The 17,325-nt window shown below is 41.1% G+C and overlaps 1 protein-coding gene across 2 annotated transcripts in view; it reads right to left on the bottom strand.

Annotated features, from left to right (window-relative positions):
• Positions 1-17,325, bottom strand: part of SV2C (synaptic vesicle glycoprotein 2C) — a 273,184-nt gene that overhangs the window by 159,668 nt on the left and 96,191 nt on the right. For both annotated transcript variants that reach the window (XM_023196441.3, XM_023196440.2), the window contains one exon: positions 2,912-3,092. In XM_023196441.3, the coding sequence (XP_023052209.2) occupies positions 2,912-3,092 (181 nt within the window). The remainder of the gene's footprint in view (positions 1-2,911; positions 3,093-17,325) is intronic.

Below are 17,325 nucleotides of genomic sequence, written 5' to 3'. Positions count from 1 at the left end.
CTCTGGCCTTTGGACTCTGGGACTTGCACTAGCAGCCCCCTGAGTTATCAGGCCTTCAGCCTTGGAATGAGAGCTATATTATCAGCTTCCCTGGTTCTGAGGTCTTCGAACTTGTACTGAGCCATGCTACTGGCATCCTAGCATTTCCAGCTTGCAGAAGGCCTGCCATGGGACTCCTCAGCCTCCATAATTGTGTGAGCCATTGCCTTAATTAGTCCTCTCTCATATCTATCTATCTATCTATCTATCTATCGATCCGTCCATCCATCTAATCTATCCATTCTTTCCCATTGGTTCTATCTCTTGGCAGAATGCTGACCAATACAGATTTCTTCCCTCATTTTCCTTAATAACTTCATTTCTCAGGTCCTCTCAGCTGCTGGATCCCACAAAACTCTGTAGAGGTTTTGCCACCTGGACTAAGGTAACTAAGCTCACATGACTCCCCCCTCAGTCCTGCCCCCAGACTAGGTACTCACCATTTATTACAGAGATTAACTTGATTTATGCTTGATTTTACTTGCCATGTTGTCTCCCAAATATTTTGTTCCTGATTAGGCCTTTCTGTTTCTTGCATGGGCCAGACTTGAAATTTAAAAGCCAGAAAGGGGTCTCTTTCTGCCTCCTCCCCTGCTGTCATACTGAGGCAATCAGCATAGGACAGCTTAGCTAAATGTATGGAAGGAGGAATAAAGGAGATAAGAAATACCAAACTATGAGTGAGTGTTTCTAAACGTTATCCTACATTATCTTCTCTACCTTGTACTTTCAATACATCATCTCATTTGATCTTCACACTCCAAGGTAAGAATGCAAAGTCCTAATGCCTTCTTTTACAAAAGAAAAAGCAGTCAGGAGAGCCTGTGTGACTTTCCTAAGACTCCATGATAAAGGGCAGGAGCAGGGCACACCTGGATTTCTTGATTCCCAGCCCCCAGCAGTCCTGACCTGCTGGTTGAAACATGATTTGTCTGCAATAGGAATGAGGATGATATCAAGAATACATCTAAGTTGTCTCTGCTTTTATGTTGCCCTTGAATTTGCTTCTGGACAGTCCATTGGTTTGGAGTATTTTGCAGCCACCACAATGGACCTTTTTCTCTACAGTCTATTGGGATGACCATGTCACAATCCAGATCGGCAATTAAAATTGCCACAATAATTTGACCACAGTCATGTACTTTTGGGTCTTTGAATATTGCTCAAATTTCCCAAAAAAGATTGCAAACTGAAAGGACTGGAAAATTCAGCACCTATGCTGTTAGTTTTCTCTTGACAGGCTAGTGGTATTACATAGATAATAAAAGTGAGAAGGAAGCTGGGCCCTTCCTGGTGGCAAGAATGTCTTCCCCTAAGGACCTACTCACTGAGAAGGTCTTTTAACAAATAGCCCCAAATAACATCTGTTCTTCATTCAGTCATTTCATTCAATCATTCAATCATTCAACATTTAGGTCTGCTGAAACCCTGTGAGTCCATGATCCAAAATCCATCTCCAAGTTAGCAGCGTATGTAGCCAATCTCATAGAAACTGAGCACCAAGGGGCTCCCATGTGGAGAAAAAGCCTCCTCTCCCCTTTCTCCATTGCTACAAAGCAAATGACTGATTCTGAACATTTTTTTTCCCCAAGAACAAAATATTTTACACTTTCCCAAACTCTCCAGCCATCTTGGTTTACTGAAATGCACTGTCTTCATTCTAAGGAAAGCTCCTAAAATGTGTGCAAGTTACTCAAGTATTTGCTAAGTGCTCACTGTGTGCAGAATGTAGCATACGAGGAGCTATGGGAAATTTTACTATACGTAATTAAGAAAGATATGCTATAGTCCTCTGATCTCTTTTCACAAAACTGTATTCTGCTTTGTAGGTTGTGGTGTGTATAACCAACAACCACAACGGACAGCTTTTAAAGTTTATAACCCAGCCCCATTGCCCTCACTTTCTTCATTTAGTTTTTAAAATTGTATATTATTCCTACAGATTCATTTTGTGTTAGGTATCTTGAAAAAAAGTCTCTAAGTTCTCAATTATGAATCAAAATTATACATGTGTGTGTGTATATATATATATATATATATTTTTTTTTTTAACTTTTAAGTTCAGGGGTATATGTGCAAGTTTGTTATAGAGGTAAACTTGTATCGTGGGGGTTTGTTATACAGATTATTTTGTCACCCAGGCATTAAGTCTAGTACCCATTCATTACAAAAATTTTATATTTTTACTATTTTTTTTCTTATTGAAGCCAAGTTTCTCATATATTCTTTATTGAACTATTAGGTTTTTCTGTGCTTATGAATTCATTTAGTATAGTAATAAGTGCTTTAAGCTCTTTAAAGAAAATGACTTCACCATCAGCTACACTATACCACTGTATTTGGGTAATAGCGCAACTTCTGTTAATTCGACAGAAGTCAGGAACTTACTAAAAATTATGTCTCAAGGAGGCTTTCTACCAAGTTAAATATGCCAAATTAACATAGATCAATAAAACAGCATTTATTTGAGACACTCTAATCCTGAATTTAAGAGCACGCTTGAACGGTTCAGACCTTTAATTCATAACAGGTAGGACAAGAGCTATTTCCTACTTAACGTTAAATTTTCAGAACAGCATATATGTATGAATGTGTTCTACCATAGAAATGGCATTCCATTTAAAACAATACCCATCTTCTAGAAGTAATAATAAGCTATGAAAACAGGTGTGTGTTCCCTTCACTCCTGTATTTAAAGATTGATAATTATATTTCTAAGAACCAGCATTGTGGCTTCCAGGGCTGACATGAGGATGTGGAGGGAGATGTGTGAAGGGTTAATTTCCTCCTAATAAGGTTCTCTAGAGTGGAGAATGTGTTCAATTATGAAGAATAAACACATTACTATAAAATATGAAGGAGAAAACCTTACCCGAATCCAGAAAGTAAGCGACAGAAGAGAAAGAAGCCATAACCTTGGACAAATGAAGAAAGGAAGGCAAAGAATCCGTTGACAGACATGCAAATCAGAAGAGACTGTTTCCTTCCCACTTTGTCTGCCAGTCCTCCCCAGAAGAACGCCCCCACCATCATCCCGAGGTACACTATGCTGCCTGCAACACACAGAAAACAGAGAAACACATCAGAGATTGGGAGTCAATGACACATGTAACAGCAAGTGAACAAGGAACAAAATATATTCCAGCATTTTGCATGGGGAAAATTTCCTTTAAAAATATAACCTTCAAGACATAGTAATTAGTTTTCAAGTTGAAGAGTAAGCTCTGTGGACTACCGTCAGCCATGACCAATTGCATGAGCTGATGAGAAGTCATATCCTTTACCATCGCATGCACAAAAAGACCAAATGGTCATGTTCCAGCCCGTTTTTGTGGGGATGGGTACAGAGCAGGCAGGCATAAGAACTCACCATACAGAATCATCCTTGCATGTGACCCACAGTCAAGTTACCTTTGGTTCAAATGCCCAGCCTAGCACCATGACAGGGCCAAGATGGGAGACCAAGTCAAAGGCTTCCAGGCCACAGTGGATCCTCCAGACTGCTTCAGATCTCTGCCTGTAGCCAATGACCTGGGCCAATGCCAGATTCTCAAGACCCCTCTAGAGGATTCCATGGGTTCTTTCTCTGTGGTCCATCCTAGAAGCCCTTGCTTTCATGGGAGTTAGGAAAGGTGAGTGTAGAGATTATATGAGTTAATTTTAAAATAGTTTCTAACTCTGCCCATAAGAGAAGACTATTTTTTGGAGTCGGGGGTTAAAGAGAAGGAAAAGAGCTTTAGTGTGATGGGAAATATTAAACTTATCATGGTTGGCTTTGATCACTAAGGGAAACAAATGGAAAATCCAGAGTTGGATAGATGTTCCTCTTGGTGTTATTGTGAGTATATACTTGAATTTTCTAATTTACTGTCTTCTAAAAACACAGAACTTTGCCAATGATGATTAAGAATGTCTTCACCTGAATAAACCATGTGGTCATATTGTATCTGAAGAAAAAAGAAAAAAAGAAAAGAATAAAAAGAAAAACGAAACAACAACAACAAAAAAATAGAAAACCAGACTTGCCACAGGCCCTGTCCGGAATCTTTCTCAGGATGAAATAATATTCCACGTGGCAAATGTCAGTTCAAGAGGGTCTACGAGGGTGAAAAATGTCTAGGAGAGATGGCATAAATAACATATGAAGGTTTGTTATATCTGGATGTGGCACTAAAAAAACTGCTACTTCATCTTTTATCCATTTCTACTTTTTTTGATGCTTCACCCAAGAATCATTTTAAAAGGCACATTCAAGATACTCTGTAGCATTTAAGCTAAAATGTAAAAAAAATTAGTTTATTTATTGCTTTAGATTAGTTTGGGAACTATCCTATTTGAACACGTACCCTCAAATTAGTTTGGTAAACACACAGTTAAAGAAACAGTATGAAAAAAAAAAAAAAAAAAAAACACTTGGCAAGCTCTCATGACCCTCACATCAATAATGCAGGGATGCTGTTTTGCAGATAGCTGAGTACACTCAGCTACAGTGAATGGTGAATGTTGAGAGCAATTGTAAAATAAGACAAAATAAAAGCTGCCTTTATTTAGACTGGGTTACTAAAGAGAATGAGGTGGTCAACCTTTGCCTGCATGGGGAGGGTATATTTTTCTCCATACTGTGGTGCTGACTATAGACAGATCATCCTTCCCAATAGAGATTCCTCATATCATGAGACCCAGTGCGTGTCCAGGAGACAATTTAGAGAATGTATCAGTGCAGTGCGAGGGATTCCAAAAGCAGAGGGATTGACTCAGGGAAATGCCTATGTAGCAGATCTCTTATTTATAGCATAAGAGGCTCAAGTTTGCCACTCATGCCTCTCAGAAGATAACCACTAGCTAAGAATCTTTATAAGAATATCTGTGTCTTTTAAAATGCCTACAAATCAGAAAGTGAGCTTTTATAGATCAGGAGTGGCCTGTGGATGCTGTGATCTAAAGACTTGAGAGTCTTTCATATAGCTCCAGCTCAGGGAACAAAGCCTCCCCCATCCCTTTCTCCTTATGTCCTTCAGAACTGCCCCCACCCAGCCCCTGAGCCCTGGGGTAAGCCACCTTGATGGCAATAGTAAACCAAGATCTCTTGTGGTCCACCTGAATTATCTGACTACAGAAAGCATGAGTAACAGAGAGACAAGCTATCTGCATTCAATCAATAACCACTTATTATCTTTTAATGATAATAGTAAACAACAGTGCCTGGTACAGTACTTTCACTGAGTGAGCATCTGCTTGTGCCAGGCACTCTTTCAGGAACATTCCATATGTTGGTTCACTTAGTCCTCACCACAGTCCCACAAAGTGAGTATTATTAAGCCATTTACAGATGAGAAAACTAAGGCTCAGACAGATTATTCAACTTGATCTCATGGAGAGTAAGTGGCTAGCCAGGGTTGTGAAAAGATGTTTCTCTGAATAAAGCCTAGGGGTCTTTCTCAGGACTGATATTCTATTTCACCAGGTTCAACTGCCCTGGCCCTTCCACTAGGAAGTCCTGGACTTTCCCTTGATCCAGCAACTAAGGGGTTAAAACCTGATGCTACAGGGTAATACTTAGAGCTATAAACATGTTATTTTGATTCCCTGGCTATCCTTGTTGTTAATTATTTTGAATATTGCCATTGTTCTTCCCGCTAAGCTCAACTTGGGAACCCCCGTTACGTGCAAACCAGAAACCAGGTGATGTGAAGCAAGGTCTTTAGTTGGGTGTTAATTTCTGCTTGAGCGCAACCCTGTTGTGTTTAAAGAAAGTGCGTCTGAGATCTTGGGGCAAGGCAGGTTAACCAAGATTCTTACTGCGCCCTAGACTCTCACCATCCACTGCTTTCTGCATTCCTCCTACCACCCTTTCCCTGAAGGCATATTGGACTTTCAGACCCCTGAGAGTATGGGATTTACAGTCTGGGGTAAGTGGCTTATCAAAAACGAAGGCAGTGAAACATCCATGGCCTCCTGGGATCATAGGATCAGAACAAAACAATGCAGAAGTGTAAACTCATGTACCTGTGCTCCAAGTCATCCAAATTTTCTTCCTACTCAGTCAGGACGGCTTAAGGAGCTCGTAATTCAGAGGACACAAACGGATACAAAACTAAATGAGCCCAAGCCTAACCATGTGGTGTGCACCCCAACAGCAGTGTAAATGGGAGGAGAGGGGCAGGAGGTGGCCACTAATTCTCACGTGGCCTCTGGGAAGATTTCACTAACAAGAGAACATCAGAGGGGAATCTGAAGGATAAGAAATATTTCAAGGCGATATTAAATTCCTCCATGACTGACATGGTTAGTATAAAAAATGTCATATCAAACTGTGTCTTCACTTGCACTCTGTTTAACAATATTTTTAAGATCTAAAGGTAATAATCTTTTGTGACTACACTTAATTTGTATTGAAAACTGAACTGTTCCGTTGGGCATTCTGTGGAAAGAATTAATCCTACCCAACAGCTTATTGGAGACAAACACAGCACAATTAGAACATTCATTTGTGGATCGTGTGATCTAATTAAAGCCAGACAGAGCTTTAAATGTTGGCAAAGGCATCAGGTGAATAACTGTAACCACTCTGGGATTGTCAGACACAAACTGTACTTCCTTCCCTGTTTGCATTCACTTTTCCTTTCTACCTTCACAGTGTTGTAACGGGGAGTCCTTGAAAACTCAGAGCAGAGATCAAGCTCTGGACAATCGCCAGCCTTCTCCGCTCTGTGCGCCTTGAGATGCTGCAGAAGGGCAGCTTAAAACGTATCTTCATCCAAAGCCCCTTGTTTTACAAGTGAGAAAACTGAGATTGTCAGAAGCCAGAACTTGAAATCATGCCTTTTAGATCCTCACTTCTCAAAGTATGACCCCTGAACCAGTAACACCAGTCCCTGCTCCCCTGCCGTGGGGAGCTTACTGGAAATGTAGACTCTCAGACTCTACTCCAAACCACTGACTCAAAGTCTGCATTTGAATAAGACCCCCAAGTGATCTGTGCACACCTTAGAATCTGAGGATGCTTTCCAATAAAACAGACAACCTTTCTAATACATTTTTAACTTAAAGTTTGTATTTATTTAATACATGTTTGAGGGGAGGAGATGAAGGCTACAGAGTATTTTAATTCCAAAGATGTGAAACAGGCAAGACCTGCTAGATGAGCGGGAGCTCTCAAAAGGGCAAGCAGGAGCTGTGGAATTAGAAGTTGCTCACCTCCCCTGGGACCTGCCTTCCACAGAACTAGAAGCTGACTTTCCATTCAATTCCAGGAGAGCAATGTTAAAAAAGGCCAGGCTGTGACTCTTGTATCCTTTCATGAATTTAATGAAGACTTTAATTCAGCTGGGCTTTCAGGTTGAACCTGACCCGAGAAATAAACTCAACCTACTCTTCCTATCATAGTTCTGGTGAAGGCCATTCCTGATCAGTCCAGGTTGTTAGTCTTTCAGAAGACGACACAAAGGCCTCAAATATGGCTTCCTCATTAAGGTATTTTCCGACATGAAGGCTGATTCCATTTTATCTAATCATACCCTTATTTCCCCTGATAAATATCACATTTACATTTCTGTCTCTTTGCTAAGCTGCTTTTGATTCTTTCTGACAATCCCTAAGGGGACATGTCTTTTCCCTCAACACCATTTTAAACCATATTTAAACAAAACAGAACAACTTCAGGAAATGATATATAGTGTTTTTCTCATACCAACTTTTAACCCCTCAGTTTTTAAAAATTGTTTTAAGTTCTTCAATTACCCATGGCTAATGCATTACTCTAGAATTCCTCGCCATTTATTTATAAACTGATTTTCAATGAAAACCATTCTGTATTGATATTCCGAATTCATTGATGATAAGGTTTGGGTCTGTGTCCCTGCTCAAATCTCATGTCAAATTGTAATTCCCAATGTTGGAAGTAGGGCCTGGGAGGTGATTAGACCATGGGGGTAGATTTCCCTTTTGCTTTTCTTGTGATAGTGAATGAGTTCTCACAAGATCTGGTTGTTTAAAAGTGTGTAGTACCTTCCCCTTTTTTATCTTCCTTCTGTTCTAGACATGTAAGACATGCCTGCTTCTTATTCCCTTTCCTCCTTCTGTTCCAGACATATAAGACCTGGCTGCTTCTCCTTTGCCTTCCACCATGATTGTAAGTTTCCTGAGGACTTCCTCAGCCATGCTTCCTGTACAGCCTGAAGAACTATGAGTCAATTAAACGTCTTTTCTTTATAAATTACCCATTCTCAGGCATTTCTTTATAACAGTGCGAGAATGGACTAATACAGAAAATTGGCACCAAGAAGTGGGGCATTGCTATAAGGACACCTAAAAATGGGAAGCAGTGTTGGAACTAGGTAATGGGCAGAAGTTCGAACAGTTTGGAGGGCTCAGAAGAAGATGGGAAGATGAGGGGTAGTTTGGAGCTTCCTAGAGGCTTTTAAAATGGTTGTGACCAAAATTCTGATTTCAATAAGGACAGTGAATTCCAGGCTGAGGGGGTCTCAGACGGAAATGAGGAACTTATTGGGAACTGGAGCAAGGGTCACTCTTGCTATGCTTTAGCAAAGAGACTGGTGGCATTGTGCCCTGCTCTAGGGATCTGTGGAACTTTGAACTTGAGAGGCTGGCTTAGGATATCTGGTGTAACTAATTTCTAAGCAGCAAAGCATTCAAGATGTGGCCCGGCAGCTTCTTTTTTTTACTTTTTATTTTTCCATAAGTTATTGGGGTACAGGTGGTATTTGGTTACATGAGTAACTTCTTTAGTGGTAATTCGTGAGATTTTGGTGCACCCATTACCCAAGCAGTATACACTGCACCATATTTGTAGTCTTTTATCCCGTGCCCCCTCCCACTCTTCCCCATATATATAATTTATATAATATATGTTATATATTATGTATTTTATATATTATATATGTTTATATACATAATATATAATATATAAAATACATAATATATATTATATTATATTTATATTATATATATCATGTATGTTTATGTGCATGAGCAAATGACCTGAATATGTATGTTTACATATATGTATGTTTATATACATATATAAATATATAAAATACATAATATATATTATATATATTTCACATATGTTTATATGCATGAGCAAATAAATGACCTGAAACGGGAATTTATATTTAAAAGGGAAGCAGAGTGTAAAAGTTTGGAAAATGTGCAGCCTGCCTATGCTTTAGAAAAGAAAACCTAATTTTCAGGGAAGGAATTAAAACAGGCTGCAGAAATTTACATAAGAAGAGTCAATTGCTAACAGCCAAGACAATGGGAAAAATGCCTCAAAGGCATTTCAGTGACCTCCATGGTATCCCCTTCCATCAAAGGTCAGGAGGCCTAGGAGGGAAGAATGGTTCTGTGGGCCTGGGCCTGGGCCAGGTCCAGGGCTCTGCTGCCCTGTGAAGCCTCAGGACACTGCTCCCTGCATCCCATCTGCTCCACCTCCAGCCATGGCTCAAAGGGGCCCAGGTACTCAGGCTGCTGCTTCAGGGGGTGCAAGCTGTAAGCCTTGGCAACTTCCATGTGGTGTTAAGCCTATGGGTGTGCAGAGTGCAAGAGCTGAGGCTTGGCAGTCTCTGCCTAGATTTCAGAAGATGTATGGAAAAGCCTGGATGTTGAGGTAGAAGTCTGCTGCAGAAGTGACACTTCTAGTGCAGGTTACTTCCTAGTAGAGGTTCATGGTGAACCTCTACTAGGGCAGTGCAAAGGGGAAATGTGGGGTTGGAGACCCCACACAGAGTCCCCACTGGGCCACTGCCTAGTGGAGCTGTAACAAGAGGGCAACCATTCTCCAGACCCCAGAATGGTAGATCCACCGACAGCTTGCACTGTGTGCCTGGAAAAGCCACAGGCACTCAATGCCAGCCCTTGAGAGCAGCTATGGGGGCTGAGCCCTGCAGAGCCACATGGGTGGAGCTGCCCAAGGCCTTTGGAGCCCATCTCCTGCATCAGTGTGACCTGGATCTGAAACCTGGATGGAGTCAAAGGAGATTATTTTGGAGCTTTAAGATTTAATGACTCTCCTGCTGGGTTTTGGACTTGCAGGGAACTGTAGCCCATTTCTTTTGGCTGGTTTTTCTGTTTTGGAATGGCAGTATTTACCCGATGTCTGTACCCCCATTGTATGTTGGAAGTAACTAACTTGTTTTTGTTTTTTTTTTTTTTTTTTTTTGAGACGGAGTCTTGCTCTGTCGCCCGAGCTGGAGTGCAGTGGCCAGATCTCAGCTCACTGCAAGCTCCGCCTCCCGGGTTTACGCCATTCTCCTGCCTCAGCCTCCGGAGTAGCTGGGACTACAGGCGCCCGCCACCTCGCCCGGCTAGTTTTTTTTGTATTTTTAGTAGAGACGGGGTTTCACCGTGTTAGCCAGGATGGTCTCGATCTCCTGACCTCGTGATCCGCCCGTCTCGGCCTCCCAAAGTGCTGGGATTACAGGCTTGAGCCACCGCGCCCGGCTCTAACTTGTTTTTGATTTTATGAGTTCATAGGTGGAAGGGATTAGCCTTGTCTCAGATGAGACTTTGGACTTTTGAGTTAATGCTGAAGTAAGTTAAGATTTTGGGAGACTGTCGGGAAGGCATAACTGTATTTTGAATGTGAGAAGGACATGATATTTGAAAGGGACCAGAGGTAGAATGATAGGGTTTGGGTCTATGTCCCTTCCCAGATCTCATGTCAAACTGTAATCGCTAATGTTGGAGGTGGGGCCTGGTAGGAGGTGATTGGATCATGGGGGCGGATTTCTCCTTTTCTGTTCTTGTGATAGTGAGTGAGTTCTCATGAGATCTGGTTGTTTAAAAGTGTGTATCACCTCCCTCTTCTCTCTCATCCTTCTGTTCCAGACATGTAAGACATGCCTGCTTCCCCTTTGCCTTCCACCATGATTGTAAGTTTCCTGAGCCCTCCCTAGCCATGCTTCCTGTACAGCCAGCAGAACTGTGAGCTAATTAAACCTCTTTTCTTTATAAACTAGTCCACCTCATGTATTTCTTTACAGCAGTGTGAGAATTGACTCATACAGTCGATAATATCCATGAGGTGACAATCAAACTTACTTTTTATATGCAGATCTTCTTAGGTTAAAACAAAATTTTTGAGTCAAAGAAAAATAAAAGTAGATTTTTGCTGAATGAAAGGACATTTCTGGAAATGGTTGAAAATAATAATATGGACTGTCATATTAAATAAAGCTTTATTAGTCAAATAATGTTTCTTTTTTTAGATGTTATTATTCCTTTCACAAGAAGTAGGTGCATTTATTTTCCCAAAGGTAGAGTTTCTTCCACAAATCTGAGGTATGTCTACAATAGAGGCCCACTGACACACAATCTCTCCTTGACCAAACCCTAGTCTTTGGACCTCTCTTCTCAACTAGACTATGAAATATGGACTTGTGTTCATTTCTGCATTGCCCAATTTTAGCAAGAATCCCACCAAGTCAGTGAACCACCAACTATAGATGGCTGGTTGTCTTCAATATCTGATCAGATCCTCCAGGCAATGTCTGATCACCCTGGTCTGTCAATCCAGTTAGGTCAATTTACCCAAAATCTCCTTTACCCCTGATGTTTCCTCTTGGTAATTTTCTGATGAGACTGGTGCATTCAGGGTGGTGTGGCAGTAGATCCCTCCTGGTAATTTTCTATCCACTAACTCTCCCACCCTGGTCCTTGGCTCTAAATTCACACTTTTCCTTTTTTGTATTAGGAGTTGAGCCTGATCTCTCTTCTCTACTGTAAAACCAATTGCAGTGGTCCCTACACCTGTTGTGATGGTCCTGACTATGCTTTAACAAGCATTACAAATAATTTTCCCTTTAACATCACTTGGCCAGTTTTCATTTCATTTGGTGTGTTCACTTCCCACAAACACACCAAAAATCATTACTGAAAGTGTTTTCCTTTCACTCACCCATCTTCCTTCTGCTTCCACCAGCAGCACTTTATGCTTCTCAAGAGTTACCTATGTTTGTACCCAACTTTTTTATGCTAATTCTGTTTGTTATTAATTATGCATTCAATTTAACACCAATCACATAAATAATGAAATATGAGTGTGAAAGGAAAGGGAGCTATTTCTATGAAAGTGAATGTAAGAAAGACTTGGGGAAGATGACTTGCAAAAGAACATCACTGCAATGTGAGCAATACAAAACAAAAAAGACTGAGAAAAATCATTAAGATGAAGGATCCTGTGCTCAGATTGAGGCACATGTGTTTTTAAGGTCTCACTCCACTTTAAAGAAACTTAAGACTAAAAATCAAAGCTGCCGAATGACAGTAGTGATGCAAAGAAAACAATGGGGAACTCGCTTGAAGAGCCCAACTCAGAGGAAAAGTCTCCCTGTGCATCCAAAGATGGTCAAATGAATGTATGCTCATATGTTAAAACACCATATTTACATACATATTTATATTTTTGCATGTTTTCCTGCTTTTACCAACTTTTCTACTAACCAACTAATTACCAGACCTGATTTAGTCAGGTAAGGGGGTTTCTACCATGCCTCTGAAGACCCCCAAGGTATGCTTTGTGCTTAAAGAAATCAGCCACTGGAATAGTCACTGCAAATTGGTTTGTCTTATTACTAAAGGCAACACTGAAAATGATATCTTCTTAAGGCCAATTCTAGGAAGCCAAGGGAAGACCACACTCAGCCAAACATTTTGGGGTTCCAGGAGCAGGGACAACAGGGCAGCAGCTGTGAAAGCTTACACATCAGTGTAAGCTCCCTCTATCCTATTTCCTCAAAGAAAGAGTCATTTTTTTTTTCATTTTATACTAGAAAAATCCCTGGAATGAGGGCCAAGTTACCCTGGACTAGTTCTAGTCTCCCTCTAACTAGACTTAGGATCTCAGGCCAGTCTTCTAGCTTCCTTCTGTGTCAAATACTTGGTTTGGGCTATATGTTGGGTCAGTTAGTCTTGCAAACTGTTGGCCCAGCCTTTCCTTTCTGTCTGCATGGAGGTGGGAGTGGGGTGCCTCCCTCCCTTGTTGGCCTCTTCTGGACCCTCCCCACCCACTCACTGATGTGTAAGCTTTTGCAGCTGCTGCCCTGTTGTCCCTGCTCCTGGAACCCCCAAATGGTTGCCTGAGTGTGGTCTTCCCTTGGCCAGACTCCATCAGAGTCCACAGAAGGCTGACTCCAGGGGCCACTGTCCCTCTCCAGCTGTCCCTGCCCCCCACCCAAGATGCTAAGCAGGCTGTAACATCTCCTTGTTATCCATAATTTGCTATTTTTTGTCATTACTGGTTACAAATTCTGTGTCTGATTAGAAAAAATAGCATGAAATCTCAAGCTCAGTACTTGTTCTATTAAATTCTTTCATTAATAGTGCTGAGAAGTAAACCCATTATTAAAGTAATGGGGGTTAAGATGGGGGAAGAAAAATAACTGTTATTATTTTTTAAATCAAATGCAGTATCCTTAGTCTTTATTCCACTACCATTTACCACTCTGAACTTTGGGTCAGACAGCAAACAGTTAAGAGCCTGGGCTCTTAGAACAGATGGCTTAGATCCGAACTCTTCCCCTACCAGTTCCTAGCTGTGCGACCTAGAGTTACTTAATTTCCTTGTGGTGCCTCAGTTTTCTTCTCTGTAGAGTGGGGCTAATAACAGTACCTACTTCACAGGGTTTTGAGAGATTAAATGGGATAAAGTACTTAGTACTGTGTAAAACATACAGTTGTTCAATAAGCAACAATTATTATTATTATTTTTGAGATGAGGTCTCACTATGTCACCCAGGTTAGAGTGCAGGGGTATGATTTCAGCTCACTGTAACCTCTGTCTCCCAGGTTCAAGTGATCCTCCCACCTCAGCCTCCCAAATAGTTGGGACTACAAGTATGTGCCACCATGTCCATCTAATTTGTTGCATTTTTGGTAGAGATGGGGTTTCACCATATTGCCCAGGCCTGGTTTCTAACTCCTGAGCTCAAGCAATCTACCTGCCCTAAGCTCCTAAAGTGCTGGGATTACAGGCATGAGTCACTGCACCCAACCAACAATTATTAATATCACTATTGGCATCAGGTAAAGAGAAAAGTGGAGAAATAAAATAGTGATGGAAAAGAAAAAGCAAGAAGAAAAGAAGATGGCTCTGGAATGGTAAAAAAAATGAAATGACAAATTTTCACCTTCCTTAACTGAAGTTCTGAAAAGAAGACACCTGAAACAGCACTGAAAGAGTAATCTAATTTCCTAAATCCCAAAGACACATTTTTCTGCAATTTGAAACTATTTAAATACATAATTAATAGGCTTCTAAAATTGAACGCTCACTTTTTTCAATTACTATTTTTAGTAGCCACAGGTAGGGGCCATTATGTGTCCAAAAGCATCTATGGACTTTCACAAAATCAAACAAAAGCAAAGAAAGAAATAACATCAAAGGTATATGTATGAAGGGGGAAAACCTTTCTAATTTGCATGAGAGAATATTTACAACAAAAGCCAGCTCATCTTAGCTAGAAAGAACTGTAAATATCAGATGCAGTCTACAGCACATCTTTGACTTTTACCTTAGGAAAGCCTGACATTTAAGTTTGCTGGTCCAAATGGAACAGAACGGAGCCTTCAGAAATAATGCCACACATCTACAACCATCTGATCTTTGAAAAACCTGACAAAAACAAGAAATGGGGAAAGGATTCCCTATTTAATAAATGGTGCTGGGAAAATTGGCTAGCCATAAGTAGAAAGCTGAAACTGGATCCTTTCCTTACTCCTTATACGAAGATTAATTCAAGATGGATTAGAGACTTAAATGTTAGACCTAATACCATAAAAACCCTAGAAGAAAATCTAGGTAGTACCATTCAGGACATAGGCATGGGCAAGGACTTCATGTCTAAAACACCAAAAGCAACGGCAGCAAAAGCCAAAATTGACAAATGGGATCTAATTAAACTAAAGAGCTTCTGCACAGCAAAAGAAACTACCATCAGAGTGAACAGGCAACCTACAGAATGGGAGAACATTTTTGCAATCTACTCATCTGACAAAAGGGCTAATTTCCAGAATCTACAAAGAACTCAAACAAATATACAAGAAAAAAACAAACAACCCCATCCAAAAGTGGGGAAAGGATATGAACAGACATTTCTCAAAAGAAGACATTCATACAGCCAACAGACACATGAAAAAATGCTCATCATCACTGGCCATCAGAGAAATGCAAATCAAAACCACAATGAGATACCATCTCACACCAGTCAGAATGGCAATCATTAAAAAATCAGGAAACAACAGGTGTTGGAGAGGATGTGGAGAAATAGGAACACTTTTACACTGTTGGTGGGATTGTAAACTAGTTCAACCATTATGGAAAACAGTATGGCGATTCCTCAAGGATCTAGAACTAGATGTACCATATGACCCAGCCATCCCACTACTGGGTATATACCCAAAGGATTATAAATTATGCTACTACAAAGACACATGCACACGTATGTTTATTGCGGCACTATTCACAATAGCAAAGACTTGGAATCAACCCAAATGTCCATCAGTGACAGACTGGATTAAGAAAATGTGGCACATATACACCATGGAATACTATGCAGCCATAAAAAAGGATGAGTTTGCGTCCTTTGTAGGGACATGGATGCAGCTGGAAACCATCATTCTTAGCAAACTATCACAAGAAGAGAAAACCAAACACCGCATGTTCTCACTCATAGGTGGGAACTGAAGAATGAGCTCACTTGGACTCGGGAAGGGGAACATCACACACTGGGGCCTATCATGGGGAGGGGGGAGAGGGGAGGGATTGCATTGGGGAGTTATACCTGATATAAATGATGAATTGATGGGTGCTGACGAGTTGATGGGTGCAGCACACCAACATGGCACAAGTATACATATGTAACAAACCTGCACGTTATGCACATGTACCCTAGAACTTAAAGTATAATAAAAAAAAAAAAAAATAAGTTTGCTGGTCCAGGCAGAGACCAAACATGGGCAGATAACGCCATGTCAAGCAATAGTGCTAATTGTTACCTAAGTTCACCTGGGCACTAAAAAGCACATGCGGGCCTAAGACACATTTCCTGAATCCAAAGAGCAAACTGTAGAAGAAGATTCCTAATAATGAAGCCCAATCTATTCTCTAATGTTGTTCCTCAAATGGCTGTTGTACAGAATGCCCATTGGACAGGGGAGGAGACATTACAGCATTACAGTGTTTTGTGCATGTATGGCTCTGCAGGCCCCCTTGTTATTTGAAGCAATTTTTAAAAAAGTCTTAGGAATCAAAAACATTAAAGCGAGTCACCTTGTGGTGTACCATGGACATCACATATCAGTTCAACACCAATGGGATCCCCATCTCTTGCGAGGTTCTCCCAGTCCAAGTTCTGTGCTGAGGGAGAAAAGTGGTGAAATGTTTTGGCTCTATGTCCCCACCCAAATCTTACCTTGAATTGTAATAATTCCCATGTGTCAAGGGCGGTACCAGGGGAAATAATTGAATCATGTCGGTGGTTCCCTCATTCTGTTCTCATGACAGTGAGTGAGTTCTCATGAGATCTGATGGTTTTATAAGGGGCTTCCTGCTTTGGTCAGCACTCATTCTTTCTCCTGCTGTCCTGTGAAGAGGTGCCTTCCACCATGATTGTAAGTTTCCTGAGGCCTCCCCATCCCTGTGGTACTGTGAGTCAATTAAATGTCTTTTGTTTGTTTGTTTGAGAAAGGGTCTTGCTTTGTCACCCAGCCTGGAGTGCAGTGGTGTAACCTCAGCTCATTGCAACCTCTGCCTCCTGGATTCAAGCGATTCTCTTGCCTCAGCCTCCTGAGTAGCTGGGATCACAGATCTGTGCCACCATGCCCAGCTACTTTTTGGATTTTTAGTAGAGACAGGGTTTCACCATGCTGGCCAGGCTGGGATCAAACTCCTGATCTCAGGTGATCTGCCCGCCTGGGCCTCCTCAAGTGCTGGGATTACAGACATGAGCCACCATGTCCGGCCAACCTCTTTTCCTTATAAATTACTCAGTCTTGGTTATTGCTTCATAGTAGTGTGAGAATGGACTAATACAGTAAATTGGTACTGGATAGTGAAGCACTGCTCTAAAGATACCCGAAAATGTGGAAATGACTTTAGAACTGGGTATCAGCCAGGGGCTGGAAGAGTTTGGAGGGCTCAGAAGAAGATAAGAAGATGTGGGAAGGCTTGGGACTTCCTAGAGACTTATTGAATGGCTGTGACCAAAATGGACAATGAAGTCCAGGCTGAGGTGGTCTCAGATGAAAATGAAGAACTTCTTGGGAACT

The sequence above is a fragment of the Piliocolobus tephrosceles genome, chromosome 4 (assembly GCF_002776525.5).
Source record: "Piliocolobus tephrosceles isolate RC106 chromosome 4, ASM277652v3, whole genome shotgun sequence".
NCBI classification, from domain to species: Eukaryota; Metazoa; Chordata; class Mammalia; order Primates; family Cercopithecidae; genus Piliocolobus; species Piliocolobus tephrosceles.
Note: the sequence above shows the minus strand (reverse complement) of the source record. Positions and strands in the feature narration are given on the sequence as shown.